Source organism: Ictidomys tridecemlineatus, chromosome Y (genome assembly GCF_052094955.1).
Source record: "Ictidomys tridecemlineatus isolate mIctTri1 chromosome Y, mIctTri1.hap1, whole genome shotgun sequence".
Lineage (NCBI taxonomy): Eukaryota > Metazoa > Chordata > Mammalia > Rodentia > Sciuridae > Ictidomys > Ictidomys tridecemlineatus.
The window spans coordinates 24,923,829-24,938,080 of NC_135494.1; the positions used below are offsets into that span (position 1 = coordinate 24,923,829).

Sequence of the window (14,252 nt, forward strand, 5' to 3'; positions counted from 1 at the left end):
TATGACCTCACTAACTTACAGCTTAATGACTTGCATCCAAAATTGTCTAGTTTCAGCCCTGATTGACAGACTCTGAGATTTAAGGGGCTGGGTGCATGGATCTCTACTGCTGAGATGTTCAGGGAATCCTGTTGCAATGACCCCATTAAAACCTTCAACCACAACAACCACAGCTAAGAATCAAATCCCTGTAAAACACTTTAACTTTTACTTCTCTTCCAGAGATTAAAGCAATACCCAATCTCTTGTTTAAAAACTCTAAAGGGGGCTGGATTTGTGACTCAGTGGAAGTGTGTTCTCATAGCATGCCTGAGGCACTGGGTTTGATCCTCAGCACCACAAAAAAATAAAATTTAAATAAATTGCATCCACCTCAAACGAAAAACAAAATATTTTAAAAAATAAAAAAAAGAATCTCTAAAGGCCGTGTTACTGCACTATAACCATGATTGGATGGACCATGGTTTTCTTAAATAACAATTCTGGATCATGATGTACAGATACCCACAGTTGCCTGATAAGACCACTAGATGGTGAGCATGTTTTTTTGTTTTGGTTTTTTTTTGTTTTGTTTTTGCCAAAGGAGGGCGCTTTGCAGGTGACTGGGGGCTCCTGTTGGTTGCTTCCATCATAGTCCCTGAAGTGTCCTGTGCTGAGGCATGTTTTACTTCAGATTCTAGGAAGTTATATGAAGCTAGGGTCTTTGACTACAGTACTACTATAGTACTGTAGCTGGAAATTTATTTAGAATGGTACAGGTCCTCCTCCCCATACAGGACAGGCAGACTATTTCCCCACAGACTGAAGTCCTGGTGGTGGCAAAGATATGGTCATAGGCGCTAATAATACCAATCTGGAGGAGAAAAGTAGAGACAATATATTCTTCTCCTGAAAAGGATAATCTGGTTTTATGAACACCCAGAACATATGCCCTGCCTTTTTTGATGCTTTAACATGTTTATAAAAAAGGTAACTAAGAAGGTGAGAAGATATCTTGAATTTGAATCTTGGTGTACAAGCCTAGCTCTACTCCAAACTATTGTGGACTTTATCTGCTAATGTACCTCTTCTGCAACCCATGTTTACAACAATGGTGCTACAGGAACAGTGCCTGCACAATTCCCACATTCCAGGTGCAGTGCCCCTCCTTTCCACTCACCTCTGGCAGCCCTTTGTTCTCCCCAACTCTAAGAGGGGGAAGGCCTAACAGAAAGAAGGGGCTTCAGTGCCTCCTCATGAAAAAGATCAAGTGGTACAGGTTACAGATGTAGTTGCTCTGGCCCTTTTGAGATTTATAGATTTTCCATTGCCCTAAGAGTGCCTTGAGTTTGTTTTAAACATATATAGAAGATGCACATAAACACATGCACTGTCACAGAGAACAGTTTTCTACAAGCAGTACTTAAGAGGCATTTGGGAAGCTCCAGGGTTGGTCAGGAGATGACGGTGTGGGAGATGATGGAGAAAATGGGAAAGAGACTTTCTAGTATTTGTGCAGGAAGAAAAGATGAGACAGCATAAGTGGATTTAGGGTTAGTATGTTATAATTTCAGTGAGCTTTAGGGGGCATGAGCCATCTCTGGTATTCTGGTACCTGGACATGCCATGATTAGATCAGACAAAGCGGACTTTGGATGCTGGGAGCATAATAGGAAGGATATTGGTAGTATGGAAATAATATTAGTTAATTTTCACATGAACAACTTGGGAAGATGGCTAACTATTTCTAAGAATTAACTCTCTACAGAAGGTCATCACTGGGTGAAGTAGAGCATGCCTGGGTGTGGTGGTCCATGCCTATAAATCTAGGGATTCAGGGGACTGAAGCTGGTGGATTTTAAGTTCAGGGTCAGCCGGAACAATTTAGTGAGACCCTGGCTCACAGTGAAATTTACAAAAACACATCTAGGTATCTTCTTCCCGTATAGTAGAAAAGCTGTAAAATGCTCTTCAGTTAAATCTCCAGTACCTTCCTCTGCCCCCAACATACACACACCCACCAACACACATACACACAGTCAAAGAATTTATCCCCTTCATGGTCAGCAAAGCCCCATTTTCAAAGAAAGAGAGTCCAGTCTGTAAAAGGCTGTGGTAACACAAGTACATTCTATTTTCAGAAAAAAAAAATGACTCTGTAGATCCTTCTAGAGGCTTGCTCTCTACTCCCTCAGGCAAGAACCTGTGTTTGTGATCATTTTTTTTTTTTTTTGCTTCACTGACCCTATAGACCCTTGTGGGTGATTGCAGAGCAGCAGGACTTTTTGTTTTAATAGAGTATCTTCCAGTGAGGCATAAAGCTTGGCCAGCAGAGCAGAGAAATCTAATGCCTGTCAACAGTCTCTCCTCTGTCCTTTGATCCTCAATTTATCATCAGGTGATTCCTGCCTGGGGCAAGCTCAGGATGTTTGGGACAAGGCAAACTACTCAGGTAGAGATATGAGGTCAGGGGCCTGGCTTTGAATCTCACTGGACCTTTTTTTTTCCCCTCTGGTATAGCACCTTGGAAGGGGAAAGTGAAACACTGCACAGAAAATGGTGTAATGTGCAGGATCAGAAGTCAAATGTTTTTTTTGTAGATGGCAAGATAATGTCCCAGGCCACCAGCTTCAGCATGGGGTTGCAGATTCTGATCGCCTGAATGTGTGTGTGTGTGTGTGTGTGTGTGTGTGTGTGTGCGCGTGCGTGCGCACATGTGTGCACACCTGGAAAGACTACATCCTCAATGGGGTTTCTGCTAAGGAAGAATCTTGTCTGATGTTCAAGTACAGGCATCTGGCTCAATATTGACAACTGACTTGAGACTGGTAAGGTTTGGGAAGGATGGTAGAACTCTTGGTCAGAATGTTTTTAGTACCACAATCAGGGCCAAATTAATAATTCTCCTGCCTTCAGGATTTAGGTTTCTTCTGATAATATGCTGTGTTTATCCTTTTGCTCCTTCTTTTCTTTCCTCTTTTCTCACTACTTGGAGACAATCATTGTGCTTAAAGCACTGGGGAGAAAATAATAAATTAGAAGAATACCAGTTTTTTTTTTCCAGCATGTATGATCTAACCCAGAGTTCCTGAGCCTAAGCATGATTAAAATTAGAGACCAAAGACTTATTTTTGGCAAGGGGATTGCCAACCATAATGGTGTTTAGAAATCCTGTTCCCTACCTTGAAAATAAAAAATGCCTCTAAAAGGCTCAATGTCCACTGGGTGTAACCATTTCCATGGCTGAGAACTTCTGAGCAGTGAGGTATAAAGCTAAGTTCACATCTGCAGTGGATTTCGCAAGGATGTCTCTGTGTCTTCTTGGGGTCTCTTTTATTTAGAGTTATGATCTACCTAACTTCCTAAGCTTTGCCACATTATTGAAATTTGTATGGTTTCTCCCCAGTATAAATTCTCTGGTGTTGTTCTTTTATTAAAAGCTTTGTCACCTTTTTTACATTTCTATGGATTTTCTCCAGTGTGAATTCTCTGGTGTTGATTAAGTCATGATTTTTTAGTCTGAATTGTGATCACTAAGTAACTATAGCTATTATCATTTTTTAAAAAAATATTTTTAAATGTTGCAATTGTTCAGACTTATGCACAGCAAAAACCTGAGTCTGATGACCAAAAAAAACTGAGTCTCTTTGTCTTTTTTTTTTTTTTTTTGTACTTGGTATAAAACCAAAGTGCTCTCCAGCACTGAGCCACATCCCCCAATTTTTTTATTCATAGTTAAGGTCTTCCTAAGTAGCTTAGATTCTTGTGAAATTGCTGAGGCTGGTTTTGAAACTGTGATCCACCTTCCTCAGCCTCTCCTGCTGCTTGGATGAAAAGTGTGTAGCACAGTGCCCAGATGAAGACTGAGCCTTCCAGAATCCTGAGAGAACCTGAGGTGCTGCAGTGGAAGAGATTTCCTCATACATTATTGACTGTTAAAAATGTCGTTCCCTGAAAAGAAGCACCTTGAGGAGCAGAGGATGGATTCTGGGAAAGATGTAACTATCTGAGCTTTCACAATGTGGCTTGGGACAGACATTTTTCATGGGTGACACAACTGTACCCCTGTAAGTGTTACTGGCAGGATGTTACTGGTTTTTCATTGACACCATTTTTAACAATTCTCATTTTTTTTTCAAATATAACACAATCATTGATTTTAAAAGTGTGCAGGGTTGTGGTTTTCTTTTAAGAGAAAAAAGGGCAACTATGTTTCATCAGGAACTGGCTCAATGTTCTCAAAAACAGATGTCAGATATATGCAAGCATAGCCACACATTGGTACAAAGACACACAGTGCTACCCCGGGTCTGCTACTAACTGCTATAGTATGTTTACGGGTGGGAAATGGTAGTATGCTTTTTTCTCATATGTGCAAACTCTCTGGAGGATCAGGGGCTCAAAGTCATGGATGGAGTCTCAGGGCTCTCAGGGTCATAGACAGGCCTCCTGCTGTCTATTCAGTGTGAGCATTCACACCCACAATGATGTCTGAAGGGTGACAAAAATATCTTTTTCATGCTCTTTATGCCCATAAAATCCTGAGTAAAATTTAACCTCAGAGCAAAAGACATTGACATGCATACTTGTCATCCAAGCAGCACAGGAGGCTGAGAAAATAGAACCACAAGTTCAAACCCAGCCTGAGTACTAAAAGTGAGGCCTTAATCAACTCAGTGAAATTGTGCCTATAAATAAATACAAACCAGGGCTGGGATGTGGCTTAGTGTTTGAGTGCCCCTGAATTAAATCTTCAGTATACCCCCAAAATGAAATAAATAAGACATTGACAAAGGAACATGCTGTCCATCTGAGTTTATGGGAAAAACATTGATGTGATCATAGACTTCAGGCATAAGATGGTTTTATTAATATGTTAGTTTGACACAAAAGAGGCCTTTAAGTAAAGAGATAGCTTTGGAAAAAAAATATGATTTGAATTTAATCAATTCAAACAGAGAAACTGATGAAAGGATAAGTGAACCTGGTGAGCTCCACAGAAAGAAAGAGGGCCAAGGATACAACCATGCTGCCTGCCCACTTCCATGGGCTCCTGTGTAATGGCCAGTCGGGCAAGGGTTGGGGTTTCATGGAGTGAGCACTGCAGAGCTATCTCTGGACAATTGTAATTTTTCTTTCCAGTATGACATTTCTGGTGACCAATAAGGTGTGATCTTACAACAAATGACTTTTACAGTCTATAGATTTGTGAGAATTGTCTCAAGTATGAATGACATATTTCTTGTTAACTCTGGAAGCACACTTAAATCTTTGCCACATTCTTAACATTGACATGGCTCTTATCAAGTATGAATATTTGGTGAACAATAATACTTTTCCTAGTAAAATACCTTTGCCACATTCTTTGCATTTGTATGGTTTCTCCCCAGTATGAATCCTCTGGTGTTGAGAAATGTATGATCTTTGATAAAGAGCTTTGCCATATTCTTTACAATAGTATGGGTTTTCCCCAGTATTAATTCTCTGGTATCAAATCATGTATGATTTTTGGTTAAAAACTTTGCCACACTCTTTTCATTTGTATGGCTTTTCTTTTCATTTGTATGGCTTTTCTCCTATATGAAGTCTCTGGTGTTGACTAAGGAGTGACTTTCAATGAGAAGCTTTGCAACATTATTGATATTTGTATGGTGTCTTCCCAGTATGAATTCTCTGGTGTTTATTAAGGTATAATCTTTTATTAAAAGCTTTGCCACATTCTTTACATTTGTATGGTTTTTTCCAGCATGAATTTTCTGGCGTCCAGTAAGATGTGATTTTTGAATAAAAGCTTTGCCACATTATTTACATTTGTATGGTGTTTCTACAGTATGCATTCTCTGGTGTAGAGTAAGGCTTAGTCTATAATTTAAAGCTTTGCCATATTCTTTACATTTGTATGGCATTTCTCCAGTATGGATTCTCTGGTGTTGAGTAAGGCTTAGTCTATAATTAAAAGCTTTCCCACATTCTGTACATTTGTATGGCTTTTCTCCAGTATGAATTCTCTGGTGTTGAGTAAAGCAAGATTTTCAATTAAAAGCCTTGCCACACTCTTTACATTTGTATGGCATTTCTCCAGTATGGATTCTCAGGTGTTCACTAAGGTGATATTTTGAATTAAAAGCCTGGCCACATTCTGTACATTTGTATAGCTTTTCTCCAGTATGAATTCTCTGGTGTTGAGTAAGGCTTAGTCTATAAATAAAAGCTTTGCCACATTCTTTACATTTGTATGGCATTTCTCCAGTATGGATTCTCTGGTGTTCACTAAGGTGAAATTTTGAATTAAAAGCTGTGCCACATGCTGTACATTTGTATGGCTTTTTTCAAGTATGAATTCTCTGGTGTTGAGTAAGGCCTGATTTTAGATTAAAATCTTTGCCACATTCTGTACATTTGTATGGCTTTTCTCCAGTATGAATTCTCTGGTGTTGAGTAAAGCACAATTTTCGATTAAAAGCTTTGCCACACTCTTTACATTTGTATAGCATTTCTCCAGTATGGATTCTCTGGTGTTCACTAAGGTGATATTTTGAATTAAAAGCCTTGCCACATTCTTTACATTTGTATGGCTTTTCTCCAGTATGAATTCTCTGGTGTTGAGTAAGGCTTACTCTATATTTAAAAGCTTTGCCACATTCTGTACATTTGTATGGCTTTTCTCCAGTATGAATTCTCTGGTGTTGAGTAAGGCTTACTCTATATTTATAAGCTTTGCCACATTCTGTACATTTGTATGGCTTTTCTCCAGTATGAATTCTCTGGTGTCGAGTAAGGCTTAGTCTATAATTAAAAGCTTTGCCACATTCTTTACATTTGTATGGCTTTTCTCCAGTATGGATTCTCTGGTGTTCACTAAGGTGAGATATTCGATTAAAAGCTTTGCCACATTCTGTACATTTGTATGGCTTTTCTCCAGTATGGATTCTCTGGTGTTGAGTAAGGCTTAGTCTATAATTAAAAGCTTTGCCACATTCTGTACATTTGTATGGATTTTCTCCAGTATGGATTCTCTGGTGTTGAGTAAGGCTTAGTCTATAATTAAAAGCTTTGCCACATTCTGCACATTTGTATGGCTTTTCTCCAGTATGAATTCTCTGGTGTTGAGTAAGGCCTGATTTTAGATTAAAATCTTTGCCACATTCTGTACATTTGTATGGCTTTTCTCCAGTATGGATTCTCTGGTGTTGAGTAAGGCTTAGTCTATAATTAAAAGCCTTGCCACATTCTGTACATTTGTATGGTTTTTCTCCAGTATGGATTCTCTGATGTTCACTAAGGTGATATTTTGAATTAAAAGCCTTGCCACATTCTGTACATTTGTATGGCTTTTCTCCAGTATGAATTCTCTGGTGTTGAGTAAGGCGTGGTTTTCGATTAAAAGCTTTGCCACATTCTGTACATTTGTATGGCTTTTCTCCAGTATGAATTCTCTGGTGTTGAGTAAGTTGTGATTTTCGATTAAAAGCTTTGGTACATTCTGTACATTTGTATGGCTTTTCTCCAGTATAAATTTTCTGGTGTTCAGTAAGGTGTGATTTTTGATTAAAAGCTTTGACACTTTCTTTACATTTCCCGATTTTCTCTCCAGTATGATTACTGTAGTGTTTAAAGAGATTTGAGCAACACTTAAAGACATTTTCACATTTCTTCAATTCGTAGGGTATATCTTCATTGTAAAGCCTATAGTTTTTAGTAATGGATGGAATTTGAGTGAAATATTTTTCATATTCTTTACTTATGGAAGATTTATCACTGCTCTGATAAACAATTGAGGGATTTTTAAATGCTTTTACATATTTTTTAAACTTGTAGGGCTTTCCACCAAAATTAATTCCCTGGAGTTCAGGAATTCTTGTAGTTGTATTAAAAATGCTTTCACATACCTTATATCTGTAATTTTTCACTTGATTATGAAAGCTTGGATAAATAAATTTGGGGCATGGATTAAAAACTTTTTCACTTTTATCATTGTAAAGCTCTTTTAACTGATCACATGGGTGTTTTCTAGGATTTAAAAAAGAGTGAAATTTTAATGACTTTCACAGAATTTACATTGTTTTACACAAAATCTAATATACCGCTAATTACTTGGGGTAGAGATTGTCTACAGGTCCTGACCAGAAATATTTGTGGATATTTACAAAATGGTGCATTTCAAATTATTCCACTTACTAACTAAAGAATAAAATTGATTACATAAACAATTTTGTATCGTTTAAAAGAAGGGTATAATTACAAAATGCTGTGCAAATATATTTAAAAGCACACATGAGTCCTCAAATATGACTGCCATGTGTTGTTGTCTCTTTCCAGCTTAGCCAATGCCCCATATCCCTACAGTTTTCCAACTTGCCTCAAACACACTATTGTTTGGTTTTAATTTGCGGGGAATCCTGCAGGCACTGGAACATAAACATGCCGCTTATGTGCCGGAGCATTTTCATTAACCCAAAGACCAAACTGCATCTGAGCTGGGCTGCTCAATTTTCCAGCAAAAATATATATCACTGAGGATGTTGTTAAATTTCTTTCTATGTAACTAGCTCACTGAAATCAGTTAGAAAATACTTTGGATTTGTTGAAAACATATTCCTTGAGATGCACAGATGAGATTTAGTTCACTGGGGACATGTATAGGATCCAGAAAGTCTCTTGTTCTTATACTTGGAAAGTTTTTCTCATTGCATCCACAACCACTGAATGCATAGATATTTTGTGTATTCACTTGGAGTCTGGTCAAAATCCCTGGTGATATGAAAGATGAAGCAGTGCATGTCAGATGGATCTACTGAAAGATATCTATGAACTTTGCATGAAATTTTTTTTTTAAAAAGCATGGAATCTATTAGAAGAGTGGTATCTGGAAACTCACAGTTGAAATCCAGCTAGTTTGAGACTATCCAATACATGTTATATACTACCTAGTTTTGTCTAAATTCAGCATGGCACTGGAGATGGTATCATCCATTACAGCCACATAGCCACAGCATCACAGAGGTGGGTGAGACTTACCAGAATGCAAATCTACATGTCTAAAGAAAGAATTTTACTGTTGAAATTTTATTCCTACCTTTGATGTACACTCCCTTAAATAAAGAGTGGAAAAATTATCTAGTCATCTTTTTTTAGATCCTATGTGGTCTAGAGAATCTATAAGGTGCTTTACCTCTTTTATCATAAGTTATGGTCCTGTGTCATACTCCTTTATTATTCATTTCAGATATTTATTTTTTTTTCAGGTGGCTCATCACTTTCCAAGAAGGAAGTGACTCAGGTGGAATGCTTGAAGTCCCATGACATGGAGTGATTATGATAACTTGTGAGTCATAAATAGATAGTTAACTATACAAAGACTGCTTCAAGTTGAATTAAAATTATAAATTTAAAAAGCAATGCCTACCATACTTACACCTTAAACATATTTAATTAATCAATAGTTCTTTTCAACAGAAAGTCCTAGTGAGGCTTATTACATCATTTCCATTTCTCCTTAATCTGAATATTTTTCTTGTCTCTAAGCAAAAATACTTAAATGATGAGACAATTTGTCTATATTGTATAGAAAATCACCTTGTTATAACTTCATAATACAGATTAGAATATTGCAATTTTGTATTAGTGATCTGTAGACTTTTATCTAATATGCAATCACATAGACATTATTAAAAGTTAAAGCATAACTGATTAATAAGCATTTTATTACTGTTTAGATTTTTTTCACTAAAATGCCCATTTCTATTCTAGTTTTATTTCTAAAGCTTCCAAAACTGGTTGAGTCTTTATTTTCCTGAAGGTATTTTAAAAACTCATCTTTATAATGGCCTGTAAACATTGAATGTATTTGTAGGTTGATACATGTTTTTGCATTTGAAAATACTGTGCATTGTAGTTGTTTTATACAAAATATTTTAAAATTACAATAATATACTTAAAAATTTGAACCAAACAAAAAGTGGCTGCCACAAGTTGAGGAGTCAGTCTTCTGAGATGTTGGTAATAATGTAACTTGATTAATTTGTAATTTTGTGTATAAATAATTTTCATTATTTTTTTCTCTTTATTAAAAATTTTCTGAACTTTCCTCTCTTTTAATTTATATTTCTTGTTCAAAATTAAGTATATAACTCTCTGGGTATCCATACCTGCTCTTTATCAAGTTTTGCACAAAATATTTTATTTCTTCTTCTTCTGAAAATTCTTGGTTTGGATTAGAAGTCATACCTGAAATAAATTAAAATAGCAAGTTATTCCACTTATAACACTATGGGGAATAGACTCTGGAAATATATTAAAACTTATCAAGGTGGGGGAGGGGAATAGCCCCAGAACAGGATAATTTAAAGCGATTATTACTCAAAAAATATATAGAATTTACTATAATATGCTGAGAAAAGCTGAGAGAACTTTGAAAATCATCTTTAAAGAATTTGTAGCACCACAGATGAGGACAACATTCAAACTGACTGATATCACAATCACAGCCCTTTACTTCAACATATTTGAACTCCACCTGTGACTCAAATGTTGCAGAAAATAAATCTCTTATTTAGTTTTTTTTTTCTTTTTATCTTTTTGGGAAATATTTTTTAGGATTAAACACAGTGATATTCTATCACTAAACTACATCCATAGACCTTTCAATGTGTATACTTTTTTTGACACAGTTTATTACAACAATGCTGAAATTTATTTCAACCTGGCATTCCACTGCCGTAGATTCCCAATTATATGGAATTACATTTATATATCATTGCACATGACGTGTTTTTGTTTACATGGTTACTTCCAAATATTTTCCAAAATGACTATGATGATTTAGTTTAATATATTTTAAATAGAAAAATCTCAATGAAAATAATAGCTCACACAAAAAAGGGTATAATCTACTCAAGCAAACCAAAAGTTGAGATTTTGAAAATTGATGTTGTTAATTATCTAAGCAATGCCCAATAACCTCTTGAAAGATATTTATTAAACTAAATAAAAATGTAAAAAATTGAAAAGAAATTCAGAAAAATAGGAACAGAAAAAGTACAGGTAGTGTTGGACACAATCGTGCATAACTTTAACCCCACCATCTCGGGAGGCTGAGACAGGAGGATCAGGAGTTCAAAGACTCAGCAATGATGAGGCACTAAGCACCTCAGTGAGAACCTGTCTCTAAGTGAAATACACAATACTGATGGTGTTGTAACTCAATGGTTGAGTGCCTCTGAGTTGAATTCTAAATAAATAAATAAATAAATGAATGAAAATTTATAAGCAACTTTTAAAACTCTTCAAAAAATAATTGATATCAAAAGATATAAAAAGAAATTTTATTTACAAAGATATTTTTTTATGATTAACAGTTGATTTCTTTGCAGAAGATGTCCAGAAAGGAATTGGGATATACAAGTATGTATGTTGAAAGAAAAAGAAAATATGAACCTACAATACTTTATCTACCAATACCATTTTTTTTAAATTTAAGAAAAATACATCTTTAAAGATATGAAAATATTCAAAAATAGCTTTACTTCTTCACCAGCTGTAAGAGAAATAATCAGCGGAATATTTGCAATAAAATATTCTGCACAACAGAAATCATATAAAATTTGAAAGCTCTTGTGGAAAAGAAAAATATATACAAATACATATTTTATTATACTTTCATTGTTGTATGTAAAACATTTCATTCTACAATAGAATGTGGAAAACTAAAGCATAAAAATTATGATAAATATTTGCTAATTAGTATAAATTAGAAAAGCAGGTGTGACATCAATAACAACTCATGGCAACACATGTAAAAAAATTGAGTGTTTTAGAAAATCAATAAATTCAGATTAAAATGTAGTGCAAACTAAGTACTTTATTTTTTTCTTTAATTTTCCTTTAGTTATACATGACAGTAGAATGTATCTTCATAATTATACATTCACAAATTATAACAATCTATTATTTTGGTGATAAATTATGTGGAGTTTCACTGGATGTATATTCATTTAAGAATATAAGAATGTAATTTCCAATTTATTCTACTGTTTTTAGGCACTTAAATAATTACAAAGTAATGACAAAATAAACATCAAGGATAAAAAAATAGAAAAAAGTAAATTAACACCATAAAAATGTATGAGCTATGCATTAAGGCATATTTTAATAGTAGAAAAAAATATAAGAAATCAACAAAACTTGAAAACTATAGAAGTTTTTCCTCATCACTAATTTCAATATCAATAAACAATTTGGAAAAGAAACTAATCAAAACACAATATGACCAACAAGATTAAACTTAAAAATATGTTAACTATGTCAGATTTAAATCTACAAAAATTCTTTTTAGATATAAGGTCACAAGAAGATTAAAAACAAAAGGATAAAACAAATATTACTTTCAAAATTGTTGATAATATTTATATAAATAAAAGAAAAAGTAGAATATTATATAAAAATAAATATGCCAAATTCTTAGAATACAATCATATAGAATATATATATATATATATATATATATATATATATATATATATATATCTCAAATAATGATTTTCATCTACAGAAAGAAAAGACAAAATTCAACATCATAGAAATCAAAAACGTAATAATAGGAGACATCAATCCCCAATTAATGCAAAGAATAAAAAATAGAATTGCATTATTACCCAAGGAATAAAAAAAAAAACCCTTCAAATAACATTAAAAACCATTTTGGTTTACAGAGGCAATATTTTCTGTAGTTTCTGGAATATTATTCCAAAAAAATCAGGTTAAACGCACAAAACAAATGTTAACAGATATTCCAATATTGAAGTTGCATTCTAACATAACATAATAAGACAGGAATCAAAAGCAAAAGTGATATTTAAAATTTATGAATATGAGTTTAAAACAAAATTCAGCAATTAAGCAAGGCCCTAAGCAACTTATCTAGACATTGAAACAAAATTATATATAAAATAGCTGCCAGCCAGGCATGATAACACACACTTTTAATTCAAGAAGTTTGGGAGTCTGAGACAGCAGGATTGTGAGCTCAAATCCAGCCTCATCAAAACAAGGTGGTAAGCAACTGAAGGAGACCATGTTTCTAAATAAAATACAAAATGGGGCTTGGGATGTAGCTCAGTGGGCAAGTGCCCCTAAGGTCAATTTCCAGTACCCTTCCCAAAAAAGGGGTGTAGATGTGGCTCAGAGGGTAAACACCTCTGATACAGAAAAAAAGCCTAAAGCACCCAAAGTAATCTATGAAGTCCATGTAATACCAATCAAAAAATCAATATTATTTTTGCATGTACAAAATAAGTTATTTGAACAATTCTATGGAATATTCTGTATACATACATAACTACACATATTAAAATAAAAAATGCTTCCCTATATAAATACAATAAAAGTTACAATATTCAATAGAGCATTTTAACTTGAGGTTAAATGAGGAAGACATGAGTAATAAAATTAACATCACATAAATTAGCCCTCAACTTGATGGTCAAATCAAAATATATTTACAGATCTACTCTCATTAAAACAACATTCAATAGAGACCAATGTGGCAAACCAATCAAATTACATTTCACATGACTACATGTAGGTGACTTGGATTGAAATATAAAAACTTTAAAAATTTTACAAAGATAAGAAATTGTATAATATTTATAATGATCAACTTTTAAGATAGTATATTAAGTGAAATAGTAATACCAATAAAAAAAAATACCAGGTAACTCTATATGAGAGAGATCTACTGTAGCCAAATATAGAAACCAAAAAGAATGGCATCAGGGATGAAAAGGTGAGACAAAGGATCACTTGTTTGGAGGAAAAATAAACATACTTTTTATGTGACACACACATTCTAGAAAAAAAAAATCTTACAAAACAATTTATATGAATACTACTGAGCAGTAAATTCAAAATATGTAAGACAGTAAGTTCAGAAAACTTATACAGTGTACAGTTTTTATCAAAATTTAAAAAATTGACAAATATATAAAAGATAAACAGAATTGGAAACATCTTTATGGTACCTTTAAAATACTAAAGTCTTACTCCTAGACAAAAGAACAGATTCATATATAGAGAGATAATGAATATGCCATTAATTCTAGCAACTTGGAAGAAAGGCTGAGGCATGGAAATAGAATTTCAGCTTCAGCCACTTAACAAGAGTCTATTATAAACTAAAAGTCAAAAGGGCATGATGATGTAGCTCAGTATTATAAGAGTTCAATCTACTGTGTGTGTGTGTGTGTGTGTGTGTGTGTGTGTGTATGTATAAATAT

At 34.2% G+C, this 14,252-nt stretch overlaps 2 protein-coding genes across 2 annotated transcripts in view; one reads left to right on the forward strand and one right to left on the reverse strand.

Annotated features, from left to right (window-relative positions):
• Window positions 1-14,252, forward strand: part of LOC144371896 (mitotic checkpoint serine/threonine-protein kinase BUB1-like) — a 551,680-nt gene that overhangs the window by 272,556 nt on the left and 264,872 nt on the right. The gene's annotated exons all lie outside the window — the stretch shown is intronic.
• LOC144372124 (uncharacterized) overlaps window positions 4,827-14,252 on the reverse strand; it is a 77,418-nt gene continuing 67,992 nt past the window's right edge. The window contains exons 4-5 of the mRNA XM_078035533.1: window positions 10,128-10,206; window positions 4,827-7,989 (exon numbers count right to left, since the gene is read on the reverse strand). Coding sequence (XP_077891659.1) covers window positions 6,309-7,989; window positions 10,128-10,206 — 1,760 coding nt within the window. The 3' untranslated portion in view covers window positions 4,827-6,308. The remainder of the gene's footprint in view (window positions 7,990-10,127; window positions 10,207-14,252) is intronic.